The sequence below is a fragment of the Sus scrofa genome, chromosome 7 (assembly GCF_054392235.1).
Source record: "Sus scrofa isolate SSC_HxYL_T2T_F1_AM1 chromosome 7, Sscrofa_HxYL_maternal_Yorkshire_Landrace_v2.0, whole genome shotgun sequence".
Taxonomy (NCBI): Eukaryota; Metazoa; Chordata; class Mammalia; order Artiodactyla; family Suidae; genus Sus; species Sus scrofa.
The window spans coordinates 77,900,012-77,921,867 of record NC_139389.1 but is presented as its reverse complement, the minus strand read 5'-3'; the positions used below and the strand labels follow the sequence as shown (position 1 = coordinate 77,921,867).

Genomic DNA, 21,856 nt, shown 5'->3' with positions numbered 1-21,856 from the left:
AAATAAATAAAATAAGGCTTATCCAAAGGTTACTCCTTCATGTTTAGAAAAGTACACTGGATTCTGCAGAAAGCTGGATCCTTTGGCTGTTTGTAGTGTGATAATCATATAAAGAGGTATTTTGGAGTGCCTACTTTGTTCCCAGTGCTAACTCAACAGAATGGATCACTCACAAAAAGGTCATTCACCAAACATCCATCATCAAGAGACTTAGTCTTCCATGGCAGTGGTTACACTACAGATAGATAATATTCCTATGATCTTTCAACTTTTTAATCACTTTTACATCTACAGTATTACTCTAACATACATATTTTGGTAGATATCATTATCTTTTTTTTAACACATTGGGAAACTGAAATTCAAAGTTATTTAGTGACTACACAAAACCACCCGCTAGATAGTGGTAAAGGTGAGGCCTCTTCATAAAACTATGCTTTGTGCACCTATGAGTCCCATAGAATTTATTTACTCAGCTATTAGGGAACTTCTCTAAAGCACTGTTGGCTTATAGCCTGATGCCAATGTACTATTGGGACCTACTGCATTGAACACCTCTGTGCATGTCACTCAGCAGAGGAAATATACAAAGATGGATTCTCAGACTTTACTAAACAGTATGGTATAATGAAGAAGCACTAGAGGATGAGCTAGAAAATCTCTGAAATAACTCTTATAGGGAGATACTTTGCCAATCCTCTAGGAAATAAGAATAATCCCAAAGTGAAGAGATCACAGCCAAAGCATTTCCTCCACCTTCTGAACAGTGTAATGTCTGCCACGGAGCACATAATTGGGCATTTGGTCATTATCCTAAGGGTGAGATTTAGCTTGGTTTTTAGCTTAAATGGGAGTACCTGTGGAGAGGAAGCCAGGGAGAAAAAGGCTCAGGGACAGTTTTGATGTGGGTGGTAGGATGGAGTTTTGTATCCCTATTCCCTTTATTCCTTCCCTAAGGGGTAAGAGGACCATCTGGAGTTTCAAGTGGCTCATAAATTGAAACCTTTCTCCTGTCCTGAATTCTGAACCACTTTAGAGACAGACGAGGAATAGGACAAAGATGACTACCAGCATAATGACTAAACCTCAGAAAAGACAAGTGACACAAAATATCATCAGCCCTTCCACATGGGAGTCTACCCTACCACTGTCAGATTGAGAACACAGAGGAGTGCACCTAAAGTGAGCTTCCTGCAGAGCTTCCTCAGGGCACCTTGCTCAGGAGAAAATGGTGGGAGGAAGGGGCAGAGCTGGGACTTGGATTCCTCTGACAAATCACCACGCAGAATTCAGATCACCATTACCAGGAAGAAGTGCGTAAGAGTGCTGCACAAATACACATCCCTCCATATAAAGCAAATGTGAGGAGATAAGAACAAATGTTTTCCCACTCAACTCTACTTGGCTTTTCAGTCTCTAAACCCATTGGGTAACTGTTAAGCCAGTGATTAACCAGAAATGGAGCTATTTTCCAAGAGAGGAGATTTGTAGCACACTATCACAGCAAGATAAAGTCATTTTCAAGAGACCATTTCCCAAGAGCCACAACTGCTCTATTTTGGATTTTCTTAGGTCAGCATAGTTTTACTTCCAAAATGCTCTGAACTGGATCAGAAACATGCAATGGGTTAAAATTTCTAAGACTACTCTATTATCCATAACCTAACTCTCACTATTCTAATTCCAACTTTTTCCCAGCCACATTAATATAACTATCAAAGGTTCTACAGTAAGATCAAAGATATTCTAATAATAAAATGACAGCAATGAGTCCTCAAATTTGAATACAAACTCTCTTCCATTATTTATTTCTCAAAAATTAAGAAAGTGAACACTTATGTACCTCACTTTCAAAGTATTCACAAATTAAATCCAATAAAATTGAAGCACAAATGAAAATTAAATTGAAAGTTAAATTACAAATATTTCAAGTTAAATTGAGGTCAGCCTTCTTCTGTTCAGTTTCGGCTTACGAGATTCTCTATGAGAAGCTTTGGTTGAGGCACAGCAGTTTCTACTCTCTAATGCTGAAATATAGTTCCTTTAGAGCTGTGAAGCTGAATCTATTGTTTCAAAATCTCTGATGAGACTCACTTTTCAAAATTCCAAAGGGTTACTAAGATATATAGTGTTACAGACCAAGATAGTAACAGCACTGGCCCATCTTCAGTGAAATTTGGAATATGAAATAATCCCCGTTCCCTAAGCAATTCTTTCAGGCAAAATTATTTTCACAGACAAAGGACTTAAACATTTCCAAAGGCCATTGCAGAGACGCACAGTATCTGAGGGAAGGCAGATAGATAAAGAAAATCTTGGTTTCTACATAAGTAGGATGCCAGCCATCTATGGCAAATGTAATTGTCTACAACTTCAAAAATTCAACATAATGGGAAAACTCCCCCACAGAGAGGTTACTTTTGGCACTATGCATTTATCATATCTGGAGGAAACAGTATGGGTTGAGGGTGACACTTATGCATTCATCTCTCATAGAAAATTGCTTGAGATAATCCTGTCCTCTTGCAAAGTTTAAACATTTGTCATAACGGGATATTTAGCCCTGTGGCCAAATCTGAGATGCTGTTCTGAATTAGTACACTGTGTTCCCCTTTTCATTTTTTTGTTTGGATTCTGTGTTTCTACTGCACCAGTGATGAACTGAAGGCAAGCTCTACCTTATAACATCCACAATGTCTTGCATGCATTCTTTTCCATTCTGTGTCACATTAGCTTCATCCATACCTTTTATAACAGGAATTGCTTGGGTCAGTAGTTCTTAACCAGGAATGATTTTGCCCCCAGGGGACATTTAACAATGCTAAATATGTGGAAATACTTTAGATTTTCACAACTAGGGAGGCTGGGAGGAAGAGGTATGCCAATTGCACCTACGGCACAGAGGCCAGCGATGCTGCCAAACCCCTTAAAAGGCACAGGACACTACCCCACAACCAAGAAATATTCCTCCCAAAACACTGATAATGACAAGAATGAGAAACTGTGCATTAGGGTAGGAAATTTGAAATTTTGCCCCTCATCCTCACACCAGTTTCAGTCGGAGAAACACTTCAAAAAGTTCTTGAATTGCTTTTATGATTTTAAAAGCTTGAACCCCTAATATTCTAGGGCAGATCAATATTCATGTCACAGGCTCTTCCTGGTGCTAACTTTCCTTACCTTTGGAATGTTTCGAGCTTTCAGCAGCTTTTCTTTCTACTTCAGCTATTGTAGTTAGATATGCCTCTTATTTCTGATCTTACAATCCCCTTTGGGAAACCCATTTCCAATAATTTTACATACTTTGAGTCTTTCCTTCTTGAATCCATGAAAATTAGAATTGTTTGTTGGAAGTGAGAGTCAGATTTCCTTCCTTTTATTTTTTTCTTTGCTTCGTGGCCTAGGGATCCTCCATAATGAGAAACATGAAATCAGTAGGTTCTGAGTTTGTCAAAATTATCCACTGGCCATATGTCCATCCTTACTTTGTATCTCCAACAGCAGTGCACATTTTTGTAGATTTCTCCATTAAACTATGCCTAGATTATAATGATATTTAGTTGAGCTGGCCCACTCTCTTGGAGGTAGTAGCAGCCCAATTTCTCTTACAATGGACTTTCTGTGATATCAAGGAAATTTTTATAGTTTCCTGGAGTTTGGCTCCCTTTGGTAGAGTCTCTTCTAGTCTGCTCTCTAAAATCTTGCCAGTCTTCTTCTACTGGGTATCTCTGGGTCCTACCACCATGTCTGATTTAGCAGTAACTAACAACTACTAAAACAGATGTCCCTTTGTGATAATGTTCTTCTTAATGCAGTTAGACACAGCTGTGACCCTACAGTCAATACTGGCTTCAATATTTCATTTTCTTCTTCATCTCTGTCCAGCCAAAGATCTTAATCCTTTTCTTGCATAAATACTTATTATACTTCCACCATTCCTATTCTAACAGTAAGACTGAAACACACTTTGGAAATCACTGCAGTTCCTCCTTTATGATCTACAGACTTTGTGTTCCATGCCAAGAATTTTTAATTGCCTTTAGGTTCACAATCATTTCTACGAGGAGCTTCTTTGCTTCTTCCCAAGAAGAAACCTTTTATATTTTCTCTAAAAAGACTCAAATTCTTCTTGTGGTTTATTTTTTATGATTTCTATCCACGTTTCCATGGGACAATCTGCAATTTGGTCTCTGAATTCTGATGCCATGGTCAGACCCAATATCTGTAACAACTCAAAACCACCTTAAGACTTTGTAGTGAGAGGTAGGTTTGGAAACTTTGGATGAGCCACGTGAATTTATATATCCCTTCTATTTTCCTTCCTTTGCTTCAACTCCATCACTTAAAAGAACAGGATTCAGAGCTGCCAAGGGGCCTGGAATAAAGAAATCAAAGCTAGAAGTGCACACACTGGTATGCTCTAGAACAAATAACTTAGTTGCCTTTAAAGTCCTAGCCCTAGATTTTGCAGAAAAAACAAAGTAAATTAACTAAGGATTATTCTTTCTGCAAATGTCCAAAAGATATGTTTACAAACTCTTCTTTTCCAATAATCACATTTTTGCCTTGGTTGTACTTGCTTACCACACCTGAGATGGCCTATCAGCCAAGTTAAAAACACAGAAGTTAGGATTGTGTTATAAAATATCACACAATCCTAAAGTCTCTTGATCAAGGTCCTGCCAGAAGTTTTAATCTCAGGGCACTCTTCTGCTCCCTAAATTCCAATCTTTGTCAATCTTTCAATACTTTCAGCCAATGCATGTGGTCCTAATATTTCACTGAGGTGATTTTACTTCCCAGAATCACAGGCTTTCCTTTACAACATGGAGATTGAGACAAGATGCCCTAAGAGATGGGCAGAGAAAGGAACTGAGCTAGCATGCCCAGGTGCCCAGTTCTGCTACCAGAAATGACAATTAGAATTCATTCTTTTCTCACTATAGAGAAAAGAGTTAAGGGACAGAAAGAGGCCAGCATTGTTAAGCTAGCCTTTCCATAGGAAGAAAATATCATGAACAGGGAATAAATTTTCCTCAAAACAGTAAAGAGCTGTGGAGACAGTATTAGCATAATAACACATTAAATATTTTTATGAGACATGGTCAGCATTTACAACAATAATGAAAAAAGTGTGCTTATTTTGTAGCAACTCCACTATTAGGAATCCCAAAAAGCCTAGGCCTATTTCTAGGAGAAGAGGAGGATATACTTTCAGGATCTATGGACGCCCTTCCACAGAGGTACTGGGACTCTCCAAGGATCTTAGGAGCCAGGATACTGAAACTAAAGTGTCACAAAACAGTACTTATTCTTACTATGTGCAATACACTCTGATGTTTTCTATTCTAACCTAGTCTACTCTAATTTGTGCTGGTTGTGATATACTACTACTTGTGCACTAGTGTGTGGACTAGTGAGAAGGAGGTAAGAGGAGCATAAAAGAACATGGAAAATATTGGAAAAGGATGAAGAACCAGATAGGAAAAGGATTTCTGGACTCCTAAAACTGACTCATGATCTGAAAAGGAACCATATGAGCAAGGAAAAGACATGTCATTACCAGCTTTTAGAATCTGGGTGCTCCCAGTTTGGTCACTATTGTGATTTTGCCTCCTCCTGCAGCTGATCACTGGTAAGTTGTATTGTTAAAACTCTATATCCACCATAAGCTCTAGAACCACAACTGTCTATAGCAGTGACCGGGTCCCAACACCCATTTAGAAGATCACAACCAGCATAAACTAGAGCATACTACATTAGAATAAAAAAGAGCATGGTGTATGGCACATAGTAAGAATAGGTACTGTTTTGTGACACTTTAGTTTCAGCTTGATATTTATATCTGTATGCCCTGTGTCAAAATGCAAAATGTAATTTACTGCTGTGGCCTATGGTCCAATCTGTCTGAAAAACACTATCTTACAGGGCATCTTCCTCTGGATGTGTCTCTGGCTTATCAAACCAAGGAAAAATATTATATTTTCTAACTTTCACAAAATCTCTTCCTACTCCTAAAATATAATAATATAATCATTAACTCACTTCTGGAGAAATGGTGAAGTCATTATCACTTTCTTACCACATAAATGCCTCTTCTCCATCTATGACTATCAGATGTTCCTTTCTAGGGGCTTCTGCACACATATACTATTTCCTTTAATATATCTACAGCTACTAAGTATGCAGTGTTCATATTCCAGTTCTGCAGCATGATAATATAGTGGGATATGTTTTGTAAATACCATTACCCTATAACCTTGTCCTTAGCCTACTGAGTCAGAGGCTTTCCTTGTCCATTATGGCAGGAATAAAAACTAAAAGGTCAGCTTTCTTTTTTTCTTTTTTTGTTTTTGTTTTTGTTTTTGTTTTTTAGGGCCGCACCTGCAGCATATGAAGTTCCCAGGCTAGGTGTCTAATCACAGCTGCAACTGCTGGCCCATACCACAGCCATAGCAACACCAGATCTCAGCCGCATCTGCGACCTACACCACAGCTCATGGCAATGCCAAATCCTTAATCCACTGAGCGAGGCCAGGGATCGAACCCACATCTTTCTGGATACTAGTCGGATTTGTTTCCAATGCACCACTATGGGAACTCCCAAGGTCAGCTAATTCAAAGCAAGATGATATTTTATAAATGTAATAGCCAGAATTTTTGAAGAACTTTGAGGATTGGTTATTTGAAAATAAAAAGTGTAAGCCCTTAATGGAAAAGGCTTAAAGATCTGGCCAGAAACGAGGCATGGATAGAAAATATGTGAAAACACATACTCTCTTATAAGACAGAAAAATGAGAGCAGCCAGGATGGTCAGGAAATAGAAAAGTGGAGAGAGTGTTATCTAGGTAGATGCAAGAAGATTTGGAAGAGCAGGGCTGTGATGAGGATCCACACAAGAGGTATCACATGGAAATGAACAGATTCAACAGTGGGAGTCTTCCTAGCCTATCCGAAGAGAGCCTTCCACTGCCCCTGCAGGGAGATGAGTTCAAGTAAGCCAGTACTTACACACCTCTATATTTGGGCTTCTCACAGAATGGTGGCATCAAGGTGGTCAGACTTGTTACATGGAAGTTGAGGGCTCCAAAAGACCAAGGTAGAGGCTGCCAATCCTCTAATAAGCTAGGCCTGGAACTGGCATAGCATCACTACTGACCTAGCCTACCGATCAAGTAGTCACAGCCCATCTCAGATTCAGGATAAGCAGAAATAGATTATCCCTTTGATGAGAGAAGTATCAAAAATTTCAATCATCTCTACTTCATCACACCTCCCTAAGGAGGTGATGATTGATCACAAAGATGAATATTATGAAGGAAGATTTGGAAATCTTCTAAAGGCATATGTTCCTGAAAAACAGATTATCATAAACCTATAAAAACTCTTGGATGGGAAGGTATCATTTTCAAGCAACAAGAAGAAGGGCAGTGCGGCTGGAGCACAGTGAATGAAAGAGTTATTTAAACAGCTAAAAAAGAAAAATTAATTTTTATTTTTTTAAAAGTATTACTCAAAGATAGTATAAAAACCTAAGTTGTAATTTGCCCCAACATTCTGAATTCCTGATCGCTTTAATTTTTAAAACTATTTCTTTATCTTGTTTTCAAAATAATAACTTTATTTTGAAAATTCTTTAAGTATCTATTATAGACTTTTTTTTTTTTTTTGTCTTTTTAGGGCAATACTTGTGGCATATGGAGGTTGGTTTACAGACTAGGGGTCCAATCAGAGCTGTAGCAGCTGACCTAGGCCACGGCCACAGCAATGTGGGATCTGAGGTGCATCTGCAACCTACACCACACCTCACAGCAATGCTAGATCCTTAGCCCACTGAGCAAGGCCAGGGATCAAACCTGCATCCTCATGGATGCTAGTCAGGTTTGTTAATCACTGATCCACGATGGGAGCTCCTTGATATTTTCTTTGACTTATTATGAAACATAAAAACTTAACTGTCTTGGAGTTCCCACTGTGGCTCAACAGGTTAAGAACCCAACATAGTGTCCAAGAAGATGTGGGTTCAACCCCTAGCCTTGCTCAGAGGATTAAGAATCTGTCATTGCCACAAGCTGCGGCATAGGCTGCAGAAGTGGCTCGGATCTGGCATTGCTGTGGCTGCGCATAGGCCATTGGCTGCAGTTCTGATTTGACCCCTAGCCTGGGAACTCCATATACTTCAGGTATGGCTGTAAAGATTAAAAAAAAAAAAAGCCTAACTATCTTAAACTATATACCTACATATATCCCCCATCTTCCCCAAATAATTATACAACAATGAGTCAATTAAATTTGCATTTAGTGTTTTCACTGTTATATAAATACTACTTAGAACTGATTTAAATGATTATAATCTTTATGTCTGCTTTCTTTACAATTTCTTGTTTTTACTTGAGTTGTCAGTTGCCTTGTTTCATTTGCTTATTTTTCAAAGTATTTATTCTAATTTAGGTCTAGATTTTTTGACAGACATATCAAATTCCTCCCATTAAAGGAGAATGCATTAGGTAATATATCGTTCTTCCCTTAAAATATTTTTTCTTGGGAAAATTGCTACAGAAACCCTCTGTCCTTTCACTTCATGCAGACTGACTATAACCTGGGTGTGCTTCACTCATAGTAGCCAGCAGGGAACTTCTCTTCACCATGTATTTTGAGGCTTCCCTTTATTGAATTCCTTGTTTCTTCCTTCCTTAGTTCATTGACACATTTTCAAATCTTTACTTTGCTTTTCTAGAGAGGAGGCACAGAAGGTGCAAAAACATTTTTTAACTCTTTCTATTAATTAACAACTTCTTCAGGATCAGAATTTCAGAATGGATTTATTTTCTTTCAGAATTCAGAAAGTATTATTTTTCTTTGAGTTTCCAATATTGTTTTAGAGAATGTCTCATTAGAGAAAGCCAATTTGTATATGACCTTTTTTCTCTCTGGAAACTTTTACATATTTTTACCCATAGTATTTTGAACTGTATGAAATATTATGTGATTCTTTCCCAAACATTCTGTTAGACTCTGGGTGGACTCCTATCTGGAAATTCAATATTTTAGGGAAGTTTGGGGAAATTTTCTTATGTTATTCCTCTGATAATTTCTTCCTATAAATACTTTCTATATTCTCTTTCTGGAATTTCGGTTAATCAGAAATTCAATTCTCTTTGTTCTGGGAAATTTTCTTATATTACTTTGTTTGTTTTAAAGTAATTCCATCCTGTCTCTTTTTCCTGTATTTTCCCTCTGGAATTTCTATTAATTGGACTTGCTTCTCAAATGTCTTCAATTTTTCTCCTCTCCTACTTCTCATCTTTTTTGTCTTTTTGTTTTACTGACTGGGCTATTTCTACAATTTTATCTTCAGTCTTTCAATGAGATTGTTTAATTTTTGCCATCTATGGTACATAGACTAATGTCCCATCCCAAAGATATCCACAGTCTAATCACTGAACCTATAAACATGTCATGTTCCATGATAAGGAATTATAATTGCAGATGGAATTAAAGTTGTTAATTAGCTGGCTTTAAAACAGGGAGATTATCCTGGATAATCTGGTTGAGCCCAATGTAGTTATGAGGGGCCTTTAAATGTGAAAAAGGGAGGTGGAGGAGTTAAGAATCAGAGTAATCCAATGGGATGAAAACTCAACCCATTCATTCCCTTTCATCTTCAGGTCCTTAATATGGACTATTTTACCACCATTAAAAATGAAATTTTTCAAATTACAAAAGAAAAATGTTCCTTCTTACATTTTAGGCTACATAATGTGGAAGGACTTCCCAACACAAACATTCTTGGCATCTTACTCTATTTCAGTCTCCGCCTTTCCCATAGAGGAAGTGAGCGTTGGACCTGAAGATGAAAGGGAATGAATGGGTAAAAAATTTTCGACTAGCGTCTCCAGAAAGGAATTCTGTCTTAATGATACCTTGATTTTAATACAGTGAGACCTATTTTAGACTTTAGGCTTTCAGAACTATAAGACAATACCTGTCCTATTTTAAGCTACTAAATTTGTGGTAATTTATTACAGTAGCAATAGAAAACTAATACACTATCATATTTCTAATTTCTAAGACCTGTGCCTTATTCTTGAATATCACCTTTTATAACATCCTACTCTTATTTCATGGAATAATTTATTTTCTCTTTGAGGATACTAAACACAGAATGTGAAGTTTTCTTCTGATATGTGTATTTTCTCTGAAAATCCTTTCTTTCATCCTTTTTCTTCTTGTCTTTATCTTTTATATTATAATCATTCCTCAAAATCCCTTGACTCTGAATTTATGTTTAAGAATGAAGCACTAAAATAATGACTGGAAAATCTTTTTGCCTGAACAGGCTTATTGACTACTGGGTATTACTACAGGTGAATGCCCAAAAATCCGGCCATTACATTGGAGACCCTAAAATGCCAAAACATGTGGTATTTTTTTCTTTGGTCCATCCCCCCAGAGACACATCTTTTCTTTGAAGACCATCATGCTAATGGCCAAATTCTGGCAGTCAAGTGGAGAGAAGGGATTGTGAATCTTTTAATTTAAGATACAAGCTGTTTGATATTTAGGGAATCAATTAATAACATCTCTGTTGCCTTGAAATTCTACCAAAGTTTTTAGTGCTGCACGAGAGGCTTATGGAGGTTCCCAGGCTAGGGGTCGAATCGAAACTACAGCTGCTGGCCTACACCAGAGCCACAGCAACGCCAGATCTGAGCCATGTCTATTACCTACACCACAGCTTACAGCAACATCAGATCCTTAACCCACTGAGCGAGGCCAGGGATTGAACCCACGTCCTCATGGCTACTAGTCAGATTCGTTTCTGCTGAGTCACGAAGGGAACACCAAAATTCTACCAAAGTTTTAAGAGATTAAAGTCCACATATCTTTCTCACTGCTTGGTTAGAAGCATATGGCTTGAATGTGAGGTCAAATGTGCCTTCTCAAATCCATCCCTCATTTAGACCTTTGTCAGCATATCTTAGGGAAGTTTTAGCATTGCAGAGCAAGCTCACTTACCCATAATCACTGTCTTACACCACACCACACCAAGAGAGAAGAAAAAAGACTGATGAGTAAGATCCTCCCAGTCACAAAACAATGATCAACAATCAAGTAACGCTCACTTCCTCTATGGGAAAGGCGGAGACTGAAATAGAGTAAGATGCCAAGAATGTTTGTGTTGGGAAGTCCTTCCACATTATGTAGCCTAAAATGTAAGAAGGAACATTTTTCTTTTGTAATTTGAAAAATTTCATTTTTAATGGTGGTAAAATAGTCCATATTAAGGATCTACACACACACACACACACACACACACACACTCAAAGAATCACATAAACATTTAGGTTTATACTTTCAATGGGCAGTTTTTAATTAGCTTTGAACATCTTTGGGCATAAATCCTTATCCAACTTGCTGAGTGTTTTTCTAAGTTTCTATGTATACACTGTAAAATTGCTTTGCATTACTTAATCTTTAAACTATGTTTTTAAAATTTTATTAGGGTTATAGTTGATTTACAATGTTGTATTAGCTTCAGGTTTACAGTAAAGTGAATCAGTTATACATATACACGTATCCGTTCTTTTTTCCCATATAGGTTATTCCAGAACATTGAGTAGACCAAACAGTAGGTCTTTGTTAGTTATCTATTTTATACATAGTCGTGAGAAATGCACGTTTTTCAATACAGATTTATACTTAATCTAGCTCAAACCTCAGCTGTATCTTGGATCTATAGTCTCTTTGGTTTAACCTTTCCGCAAAAGGTGTCCTCTGCAGGGATGAGGAAATCTAAGTATCTATGTATTCATTATGTTGATTTCAAAGCAATTTTCCCATTTTTTTCCTACCCTGCCCTAGACTATTGAACATTTTATATGCCTACAATCCTGCACTTGGAAGCTCAAAACTCTTAAGTTTTGTTTTAATTCTTCCTTTTTCCCCCCTTATGTGTAACTACATTTCTACTTTCTCACTCTTCTAAATTATTTAGCACCAAACCATCTGCATCCCATCATCCAAAATTTTATTGACATCTCTGCCTGTTGTCACATCCTTTTCCTTTGGTGTGTCCTTGAGGTTTTATGTCTTTTAAAATGTGTTTACTGACATGTTGGGCAATTTATTTTCAAGAAAAACGGTATCTTCTTCAATCTATCATGTATAACTGCAATTCCTTTTTTGTTCTTCTACATTTTCCACTCTTCATACAATGAATTTTTGTGTAATCAAAAAACAAACACAATAAATATTATTTTTAAGGAACTCAGACAGCTGTAGTCTAGTGAAATTTTTATCTTTAATCATTTTAAATGATTTTATTTATTTATGATCTTCTTTTTCTAAAAATAATTCCAGGCATCTCTCATCTATATAAATGGCCCAATTATTCCATTTGCTAATTTTTTAAAGAACTTTAAACCAGCTATAATGGAAAAAATAAAAATCATTATATATATATATATATATATATATATATATATATATATATATAAATTTGCATCTATAAAAATTTTTTAAAATAAAAAACTGTATTATTAAAAGGTAAACACTGTTTTCATAGGCATTAATAAATTATTAGCACTTTTTACACAACGCATACTTCACAACTAGTTTACATATTTAGAAAATGTAACAACTGAGCAAAATACATAGTGAGAAGACTAATCTATACTGAGTACAAGTGTATATACATTATTACTAATGCTTTATGGATGAGAAAATTGAGATCAACAAGCTCAGATAACACACCAAGGTGTTATTCTAAAATCTATATACTTTCCATCTTGCCACATATTTATGTGGACCAGTGCACTGGTTTTTTCCAAAGGTTATCTGGATATTCAAACAGAATTAACTTTAGGAAAATGTTACAAATATTTCATGCCTTAGTTTTCTATTGATAAAATGGAAAACTAAAACGGCTGTATCCTTTCTTTTTTTTTCTTGGCTCTCAGAGTTATTATGAGAATGGAGGCACCATTTATAAAACATTTTTTAAAAATCAAAATGTATTCTAGAATGACAATTTAACATATTCTAACACAAGAATTGTTTCCAGGCTAGCGTGCACTGTGGTTTTGGTCCAGTTGGCACAGGGAAGCAAAGAGGCTCATCCTGCATTTTACTGATGTGCTTTAGGATTCAGAGGCTTCACTGTTCTCTCAGCCTCTATTATTATTAATGCTTAATTTTAATGGATGAAAGGAGGATTTTGGTGTGGGTGGCTTGCTTCTTCTTTTTGTTGTTGTTAAATGTAGCAACAAACAATCAAATCAAAGGAAGAAGAATACAAAGAAAATGGGCTGTGAATAAACAAAAAGGTCAGGACTCCAGTATTTAGTGCAATTTCTGGGGAACTATTAACTACACCATGAGTGGCAGATTTAACAGTACCTTCTGCTCTCTTTTGCCAGCAACTATGCAATTATTCCAGGTGTTGTAGTGGAATGACTCTATCAAATTTTATAGGATTAATCAGCATGTAAATGTTGGCAGGCTTCAGCCTCAGATCCGGACTTCAGGTGCAACACTTAGAACAGATGGAAAGAAACACTTCTTCGTTTATTTTTAAAAAGGGATTATATGGTGGCCATACCTCTTCTCTGAGATAGAGTTCATTTGATGACATCTACCCAGAATGTACACAAAAATCATCTGTGTATTAAGAGGTAAAAATGAACACAGAATTTATAATGTGCATGAAAATACTTTCAACATAACTTGTGCTGGTTATAGCTCCCTAATACGTCATAAATAGGTTAAAAAGACACGTATAGGCTCTATTACTTCCATCTGTCAAATATTTCTTTAATGGTGTCAGAGAAAGAGGTTCAGGATGGATTTGGGACACTGTATGAAGGTCACTATTTGATTATATAACTATTTGGCATAAACTTTTCTGCTTATAAACTTCCAATGGTTCCTAATTGCCTACAGCAGTAGCTTTCAAATATTTGTTCTTGCCAAAAACAATTTAAGCACTCCATCAATAACAGTGGCTCACTACAGCAAAACTACTCAGTGCATCTTAGAGATGAGGCATTGAGAAGGCAATAAAGTTTTAAGAAGCTCTCTGGAAGTTTTGCCTCCTCTTCCCACCCTTGGCACCAGTTCAGAAGTATTGGCCCTGCGTATAGAGTTCAAACTTTTTGCTATGCAAGCTTCTTCTATTCTAGCTTAATATATCTACTCAATCTTACCTAACATGAATTCCAATCAGAAAGCCTTCTCAATTATTTATGACTGTCCCTAGTTTGTTCCCTCTTTCCCAATTTTCAAGGGTTGACTCAATCCCACCTTCTATAAAATACTTTTCCTAGATTCTCAGAAACAACTATGTTCCCTTTCAGTCTTGTTTTAATCCCGTTTTATCAGCAAGATGGGCAAATCTAGGACTCAAAGAGAATGTTGCATGTTCCATAATACAGGATTTCTGGTATTCTCTGACTAATTGATTTAGTAGCACTACCATATTTATGTGAAACACCTTTTCTACTGGACTTCACTACCTTGGAATAAGTTGTTGCTATACACGACATTTTGGTCTAGCCCTCTATTAAATTTACATGAGATTCAGTGCATAAATGACTGAATAGCTTAGTCTGAGACCACTGTTCTTTTTCAACTGCAGATATTCATTATATTTTATTAAAAGTTCATTACAATATCAGCTCATTAATCAAATAACCTCAGATCCTCACATACCCAAATATGAGTCATTAAGATAAATAATTCATTCAGAAAATCAGTTCTGAAAACTTTTATTTTGAATATATACTATACTATACAAAATATAAAAGAGAATCATAAGAGTTTCTACATTAAAAAGGACAAACTAAGAGGTAAAGTTAGAAGTAAACTTAGATATCAATGAATTTCTTTATTCTGTGAGAATAAGGAATCCAATAAGTTTTTGAAGAAACTTCAAACAAATGTAATCTGAACTGAGTTTTAGGTTACAGTTTTTGTTTTACTGTTACTCTGCTGCTAGTACAATATGGGAAAGAATATCACTCATAGAGTACAATGTCCCAAATGTCTTCCCATATAAACTAAATTTTTAATTAAATTCATCTATGTGATAGGAACAAGAAGCTCAAATACTAATGCCAACAGCTAAGGGGAGAATGAGCCCAGAAAATGAAAATAACAGAAGAGACATAAAAATTTATCAAAATGTGTTCTTGGATTCCACTGGCTAAAATTTTGTCAAGAATTTTTGTGTTTATATTCATCAAAGATATTGGTCTATAATTTTCTTTTTTGGTGGTATCTTTGTCTAGTTTTAGATCAGCATGATGGTGGCTTCACAGAATGTCTTTGGGAGTGTTCCTTCTTCAACTTTTTGGAAAAGTTTAAGGAGGACAGGTGTAAGTTCTTCTTTGCAAGTTTGGTAGAATTCGCCTGTAAAGCTATCTGGTCCTGGACTTTTGTTTGTAGGGAGTGTTTTCATTACATATTCAATTTCATTTCTAGTGATCAGTCTGTTCAATTGATCTATTTCTTCTTGATTCAGTTTTGGTGAGCTGCAAGTCTCTAGGAAGTTGTCCATTTCTTCTAGGTTGTCAAATTTGTTGGCATGTAATTGTTCAGAGTATTCTCTTGTGGTTTTTTGTATTTCTGCAGTATCCATTGAGATCTCTCCTTTTTTATTTCTTATTTTGTTTACTTGAGTTCTTTCTCTTCTCTTCTTGGTGAGTCTGGCCAGAGGTTTGTCAATTTTGTTTACCCTTTCAAAGAACTAGCTCTTGGGTTTATTGATTTTTTTCTATTGTTTTTTGAATCTCTATTTATTGATTTCCTCTCTGATCTTTATGATTTCCTTCCTTCTGCTGACCTTGGACCTTGGGGTTTGTTTGTTCTTCTTTTGCTAAGTCTTTTAGTTCGTGGATTAAGTTGTTATTTGAGAGTTTTCTTCTTTTCTGAGGAAGGCCTGTATCACTATGAACTTCCTTCTATGCACTGCTTTTGTGGCACCCCATAGATTTTGAATGGTTGTGTTTTCATTATCATTTGTCTCAAGGTATTTTTTAATTTCACTTTTGATTTCCTCATTGACCCATTGGCTTTTTAGTAGTATATGGTTTAGTCTCCATGTAGTCATTTTTTCTCTTTTCCTGTGGTTGATTTCTAGTTTCATGACATTGTGGTATATACACACAATGAAATACTACTCAGTGAGACTAGTGGTCAGAGAAGATACTTAAAATAATTTCTATACTCTAAATTTGTTGAGGTTAGTTTGTGCCCTAGTATGTGGTCAATCCTTGATAATGTTTCATGTACACTTGAAAAGAATGTATATTCTGATTTTTTGGGGTGTAATGTCACGAAAATGTCCATTAAGTCTAACTTTTCTATTGTGTCATTTAAGATCTCTGTTGTCTTATTAATTTTCTGTCTAGAGGATCTGTCCATTGCTATGAGTGGGGTGTTAAAGTCTCCTACTAATATTGTATTCCCATCAATTTCTCCTTTTATGTGTTAATATTTGTTGTATGTATCTGGGTGCTCCTATATTAGGTGCATATATACTGAAGACTGTAATATCCTCTTCTTGAATGTATCCTTTTATCACTAAATAGTGTTCTCTTTTGTCTTTCTTTATGGCCTTCATTTTAAAGTCTATTTTGTCTGAAATGAGTATTGCAACTCCTGCTTTCCTGTCTCTTCCATTGGCATGGAATATCTTTTACCATCCCCTTACTTTACATTTTCAACTTACCTGTGTCCTTTGCCCTAAGGTAAGTCTCTTGTAGACGGCATATCGTAGGCTCTTGCTTTTTTATCCAATCTGAAACTCTGTGTCTTCTGATTGGAACATTCAGTCCATTGACATTTAAGGTAATTATTGATAAATATATATTTATTGCCATTTTAAACCTTGATTTCCAGTTGATTCTATGTTTCCCCCATGTTCCTTTCTTTTTTTTGGTCAGATGATTTCCATTTCTTTTATGCTTGTGTCCTTTTCTTTTTGGTTTTTTGAATGTAATATTTGGTTTGATTTGTGGTTGCCCTGTTTTTCAAGTATGTTAACTCCTTTCTATATCTGTTGGCTTTAGTCTAATAGTCATATAGGCTCAAACACATTCTAAAAAAAAGAGTCTAGATTTTCTTACTTTCCTTCCCAACATTTTATGATTCTGAAGTCCTTTTTTTACATCTTCATGTTTGTACCTTTGCTGTTCTGTGTTTATCATCACTTTTACAATAGTTTTTTTTTTTTTTTTCCTTTCTGATCTGTATATACTGGCTTATTTAAGTGATTGCTTTCCAATTGTGATTTCCTCCATTATTAGAGCAATGAAAATACTCTGTATGATACTATAAATGCTGGAGAGGGTGTGGAGAAAAGGGTACTCTCCTTCACTGTTGGTGGGAATGTAAACTGGTACAACCACTATGGAAAACAGTATAGAGGTAACTTAGAAAACTAAATATAGAACTACCATATGACCCAGGAATTCCACTCTTGGGCATATATCCAGACAAAACTTTGCTTGAAAAAGGTACATGCACCTGTATGTTCAATGCAGCACTATTCACAACAGCCAAGACATGGAAACAACCCAAATTTCCATCGACAGATGAATGGATTAAGAAGATGTGGTATATATACACAATAGAATACTACTCAGCCATAAAAAAGAAAAAATAAAGCCATTTGCATCAGTATGGATGAAACCAGAGACTCTAATACTAAGTGAAGTAAGTCAGAAAGACAAAGACAAATACCATATGATATCTCTTGTATCTGGAATCTAATACATGGCACAAATGAAACTTTCCACAGAAAAGAAACTCAAGGACTTGGAGAACAGACTTGTGGTTGCCAAGAGGGAGGTGGAGAGAGTGGGATGGACTGGGAGTCTGGGGTTCATAGATGCAAACTATACCATTTGGAGTGGATAAGCAATGAGATCCTGCTATATAGCAAAGGAAACTATATCCAGTCACTTGTGATGGAAAATGATGGAGGATAATGTGAGAAAAAGAATATATATATGTTTGGGTCAGTTTGCTGTACAGTAGAAATTGACAGAACACTGTAAATCAACTATAATGAAAAAATTATAAAAAATTAAATAAAAATGAAGAGCTTAAAAAATAATCTAAAACTTTATCAAAATATGAATCCTATTTTTAATCCATTTTTAACTAAAAATCCATATCTAATTTAGAAAAGAAATAACAGAGGGTATGTTCTCTGGAGCCTAAAAAACTGGAATCAGACACAATTATTCAGAAAGTGATAAAAAGAATATGAACCTGGCCTTGGCAATGCAGGAGGAACTAGGTAATGGATAATGGAGGAACTCTGAAGCAATGACATGTAGGCTTTGCCTTTGATTGGACCATGAGGAATGACAGGGATAATGATGCCTGGGAAGGCACAACTGTCATGAAGCTTGATAGGAAAATTAAATTGCATTTTTACCTTCCTAGAGAGTAAATACACTGATACAAATTGGTTATTGGATTATTTTAAACTATAATTTGTGATCGTCCCCCCCCCCCTTTTTTTTTGGTCTTTTTGCCATTTCTTGGGCCGCTCCTGTGGCATACAGCGGTTCCCAGGCTAGGGGTCGAATCAGAGCTATAGCTACCAGCCTATGCCAGAGCCACAGCAATGTGGGATCCGAGCCTCATCTGTAACCTACACCATAGCTCACGCCAACGCCAGATCGTTAACCCACTGAGCAAGGGCAGGGACCAAACCCACAACCTCATGGTTCCTAGTCAGATTCGTTAACCACCGTGCCATGACAGGAACTTCCTGATCATCCCATTTTAGAACAAAAATCATATTGGACTTGAATTATTATTACTTAAATGCTTCTTGTGGATCTGGCTCATTTGGACTGTATCTGGAGTCAATGGCTATCCCTTTTACAGGAACAACTAACTCAGCCAGAACTTAGCTTTTTGGCAGTCAATAATCAGGAAAGAAGTTTGGAAAAGGCCTTTGGACCACAATGGATGCCAGGCACAAAAAGTACTAGAAGCACAAACATTCCAAGAATAGCCAATATGATATTGAAGGAAAAGAACAAAGTGAGAGAACCAATGCTACTCAACTTCAAGACTTACTATAAAGCTATAGTAATCGATACCATGTGAATCGGTAAAAGAATAGACAAATAGGAAAATGGAACAGAGTAGAGAACCCAGAAATATGCCCACACTGATATAGTCAGTTGCTTTCTTTGACAAAGGAGCAAAGGCAATACAATAGAGCAAAGATAGTCTTTTCAACAAGTGGTGCTGGAGCAATTCAACATCTACAAGCAAAAAAAAAAAAAAAAAAAAAAAAAATCTAGACACATATGTTACACCCTTCATATAAAATACCCTAAAAGAATTATAGACCTAAATGTAAAACACAAAATTAAAAAACTCTGACTATAACATAGGAGAAAACCTAGATAACCTTGGGTAGGCCAATAACTTTTTAGATACAATGCCAAAGGAGCAATGCACAAAAAAAAAAAAAAAAAAGGCAATAAGCCAGACTTCACTAAAATTAAAAATCTCTGTTCTGCAAAAGATACTGTCAAGAGAATGAAAATACATGTAATCAACTAGGAAAAATATTTACAAAGACGCATCTGATAAAGGATTGTTATTCAAAATATCAAAGGACTCTCAAAAAGTAAGAAGACAACCAACATGATTTAAAAAATGGGACAAAAACCATAACAGTCACCTCAACAAAGCAGGTTTACAGATGGCAAATAAGCATATGAAAAGGTGCTCTCCATCTTATGTCATGGGGGAAAAGCAAATTAAAAGGAGATACCACTATACATATATGAGAATGGCCGAAATCAAGAAAACTGACATCAAACGCTGGCAATCATGCAGAGCATTAGGAAATCTCATTCACTGCTTGTGGAAACACAGTCAGTCTGGAAGACAGTTTTGCTCTATCTCACAAAATTAAACCCACACTCACCATATAATTCAGCAATTTCTACCTGGTATTCACACAAAGGAGTTGAAAACTTACTTATTTCTACACAGAAACCTGCACACATATGTTTACAGCAGCTGTAGTCATAAATGCAAAACTTGGAAGCAAGCAAGATGTCCTTCAGTAAGTGAATGGATAAATAAACAGTGGTACATTCAATATTATTCCACACTAAAAAGAAATCAGCTATCAAGCCATAAAAGACATGGAGGGAACTTCATTGCATATTACTAAGTGAAAGAAGCCAATCTCAAAAGGCTACGTATTGTATGATTCCAACTATATGACATTCAATGGATACAGTAAAAGGATCAGTAACTATGGGTTTGGGTAGGAAGGAAGGAATAAGCAGAGCACAGCAGATTATTAGAGCAATGAAAATACTCTGTATGACATTACAGGGTAGATACATGTCAATATACAGTTGTCCAAACCCACAGAATGTATTACATCAAGAGTGAACCCTAATGTAAACTATGCACTTAAGGTGATTATGATGGATCAAGGTAGGTTCATCAACTGTAACAAAGGTGCCACTTTAACAAAGTCATTTGATAGTGGGAAAAGCAATGCAAATGTGGGCACAGGAGACATATGGGAAATCACTGTGCCTTAAATTTTGCTGTGAACATAAAATTTCTCTGAAAAATAATGTCCATTTAAAAAAGAAAAAGCATTGGAAGCTTCTGCATGTTCTATACTAATCTCCTTTAGCAGGTACCATAAGAGTTTATAAGAACAATGAGGGATGATGTATATATCCTTCAGGGAAGATAAGATTACATTGTTTTGAGTTCCCATCCTGGCTTAGGGGAAGTGAATCTGACTAGTATCCATGAGGATATAGAATCAATCCCTGGCCTTGCTCAGTGGGTTAAGGATCCAGCGTTGCCATGAGCTGCGGTACAGGTAGCAGATGTGGCTCGGATCTGGCATTGCCGTGGCTGTGGCATGGGCCAGCAGCTACAGATCCAACTTGACCCATAGCCTGGGAACTTCCATATACTGCAGGTGCAACCCTAAAATTACCAAAAAGTAAATAAATAAATAAATAAATAAATAAAATCTCAGTAGCTTAAGACAACAAAAATGTACTTCTCACCCCACATGTCCATTATGGGTTGACAGGGTGACTCTGCTTCTCTAGTCACTCAAAATTCAGTTGAGGAGCATCTCATCTAGCCACAGGTTTTCTGGCTTGTCAAAGTAGGGAAAAGAGAAGGTGAATTATAATACAAGCTTTTAAAACGCCCACCAAGAAGCAACACAGATCAATTCTGTTCACATTTCTGTGGTTAAGGCAAGTCTGACAACTACACTTAGTTCAAAGGATTAGGGAAGCATAATCCTACCATGTGTCTGGAAAAGAGATCAGGAAATATTCAAGTAGGCAACATTCAGCTGGTATGGAATAATCCTGTAGATGAATTATTAAACTGGACTCTACACACATGTGAAGTAATATTATTGTACTATGATCCTATCATTTATGAACACTTGGAGTAACTCACATTTTGTTGTTCTACACTTAGATAACAATCTCCCTTGTTATACATTTATACTTCATGAAATTATAAGCCCTCCCTTAGGAGTCTTTGCTGACCCCCACCCCCAAAGCCTGAGCTAAATGTTCAAGGAGCTATTATAGTACTCTCTGTTTACTTCTATGTAGCACTGCCCACGCTGTTTTATAATTGGCATCTCAAGGCAAGGTCTGAAGGAAAGGTTTATTTAGCCAATTGATGACCAATTCCCAAGGTTTCCACAGTCAGACCACACTTTAAAAACTGTTTAGCAGCCTCCTGGCTCCAAAGATTACACCCCGGTCTTTGTGGCCCTCGAGTTGTATATTCTACTCTGGGAGACTGAAA

The 21,856-nt window shown here is 36.3% G+C and overlaps 1 protein-coding gene across 1 annotated transcript in view; it reads right to left on the bottom strand.

The window, feature by feature from the left end:
* LOC146401685 (uncharacterized) overlaps positions 1-21,856 on the bottom strand; it is a 223,172-nt gene that overhangs the window by 6,527 nt on the left and 194,789 nt on the right. Inside the window, exon 4 of the mRNA XM_084970558.1 lies at positions 3,181-4,375. Within this exon, the coding sequence (XP_084826684.1) occupies positions 4,311-4,375 (65 nt within the window). The 3' untranslated portion in view covers positions 3,181-4,310. The remainder of the gene's footprint in view (positions 1-3,180; positions 4,376-21,856) is intronic.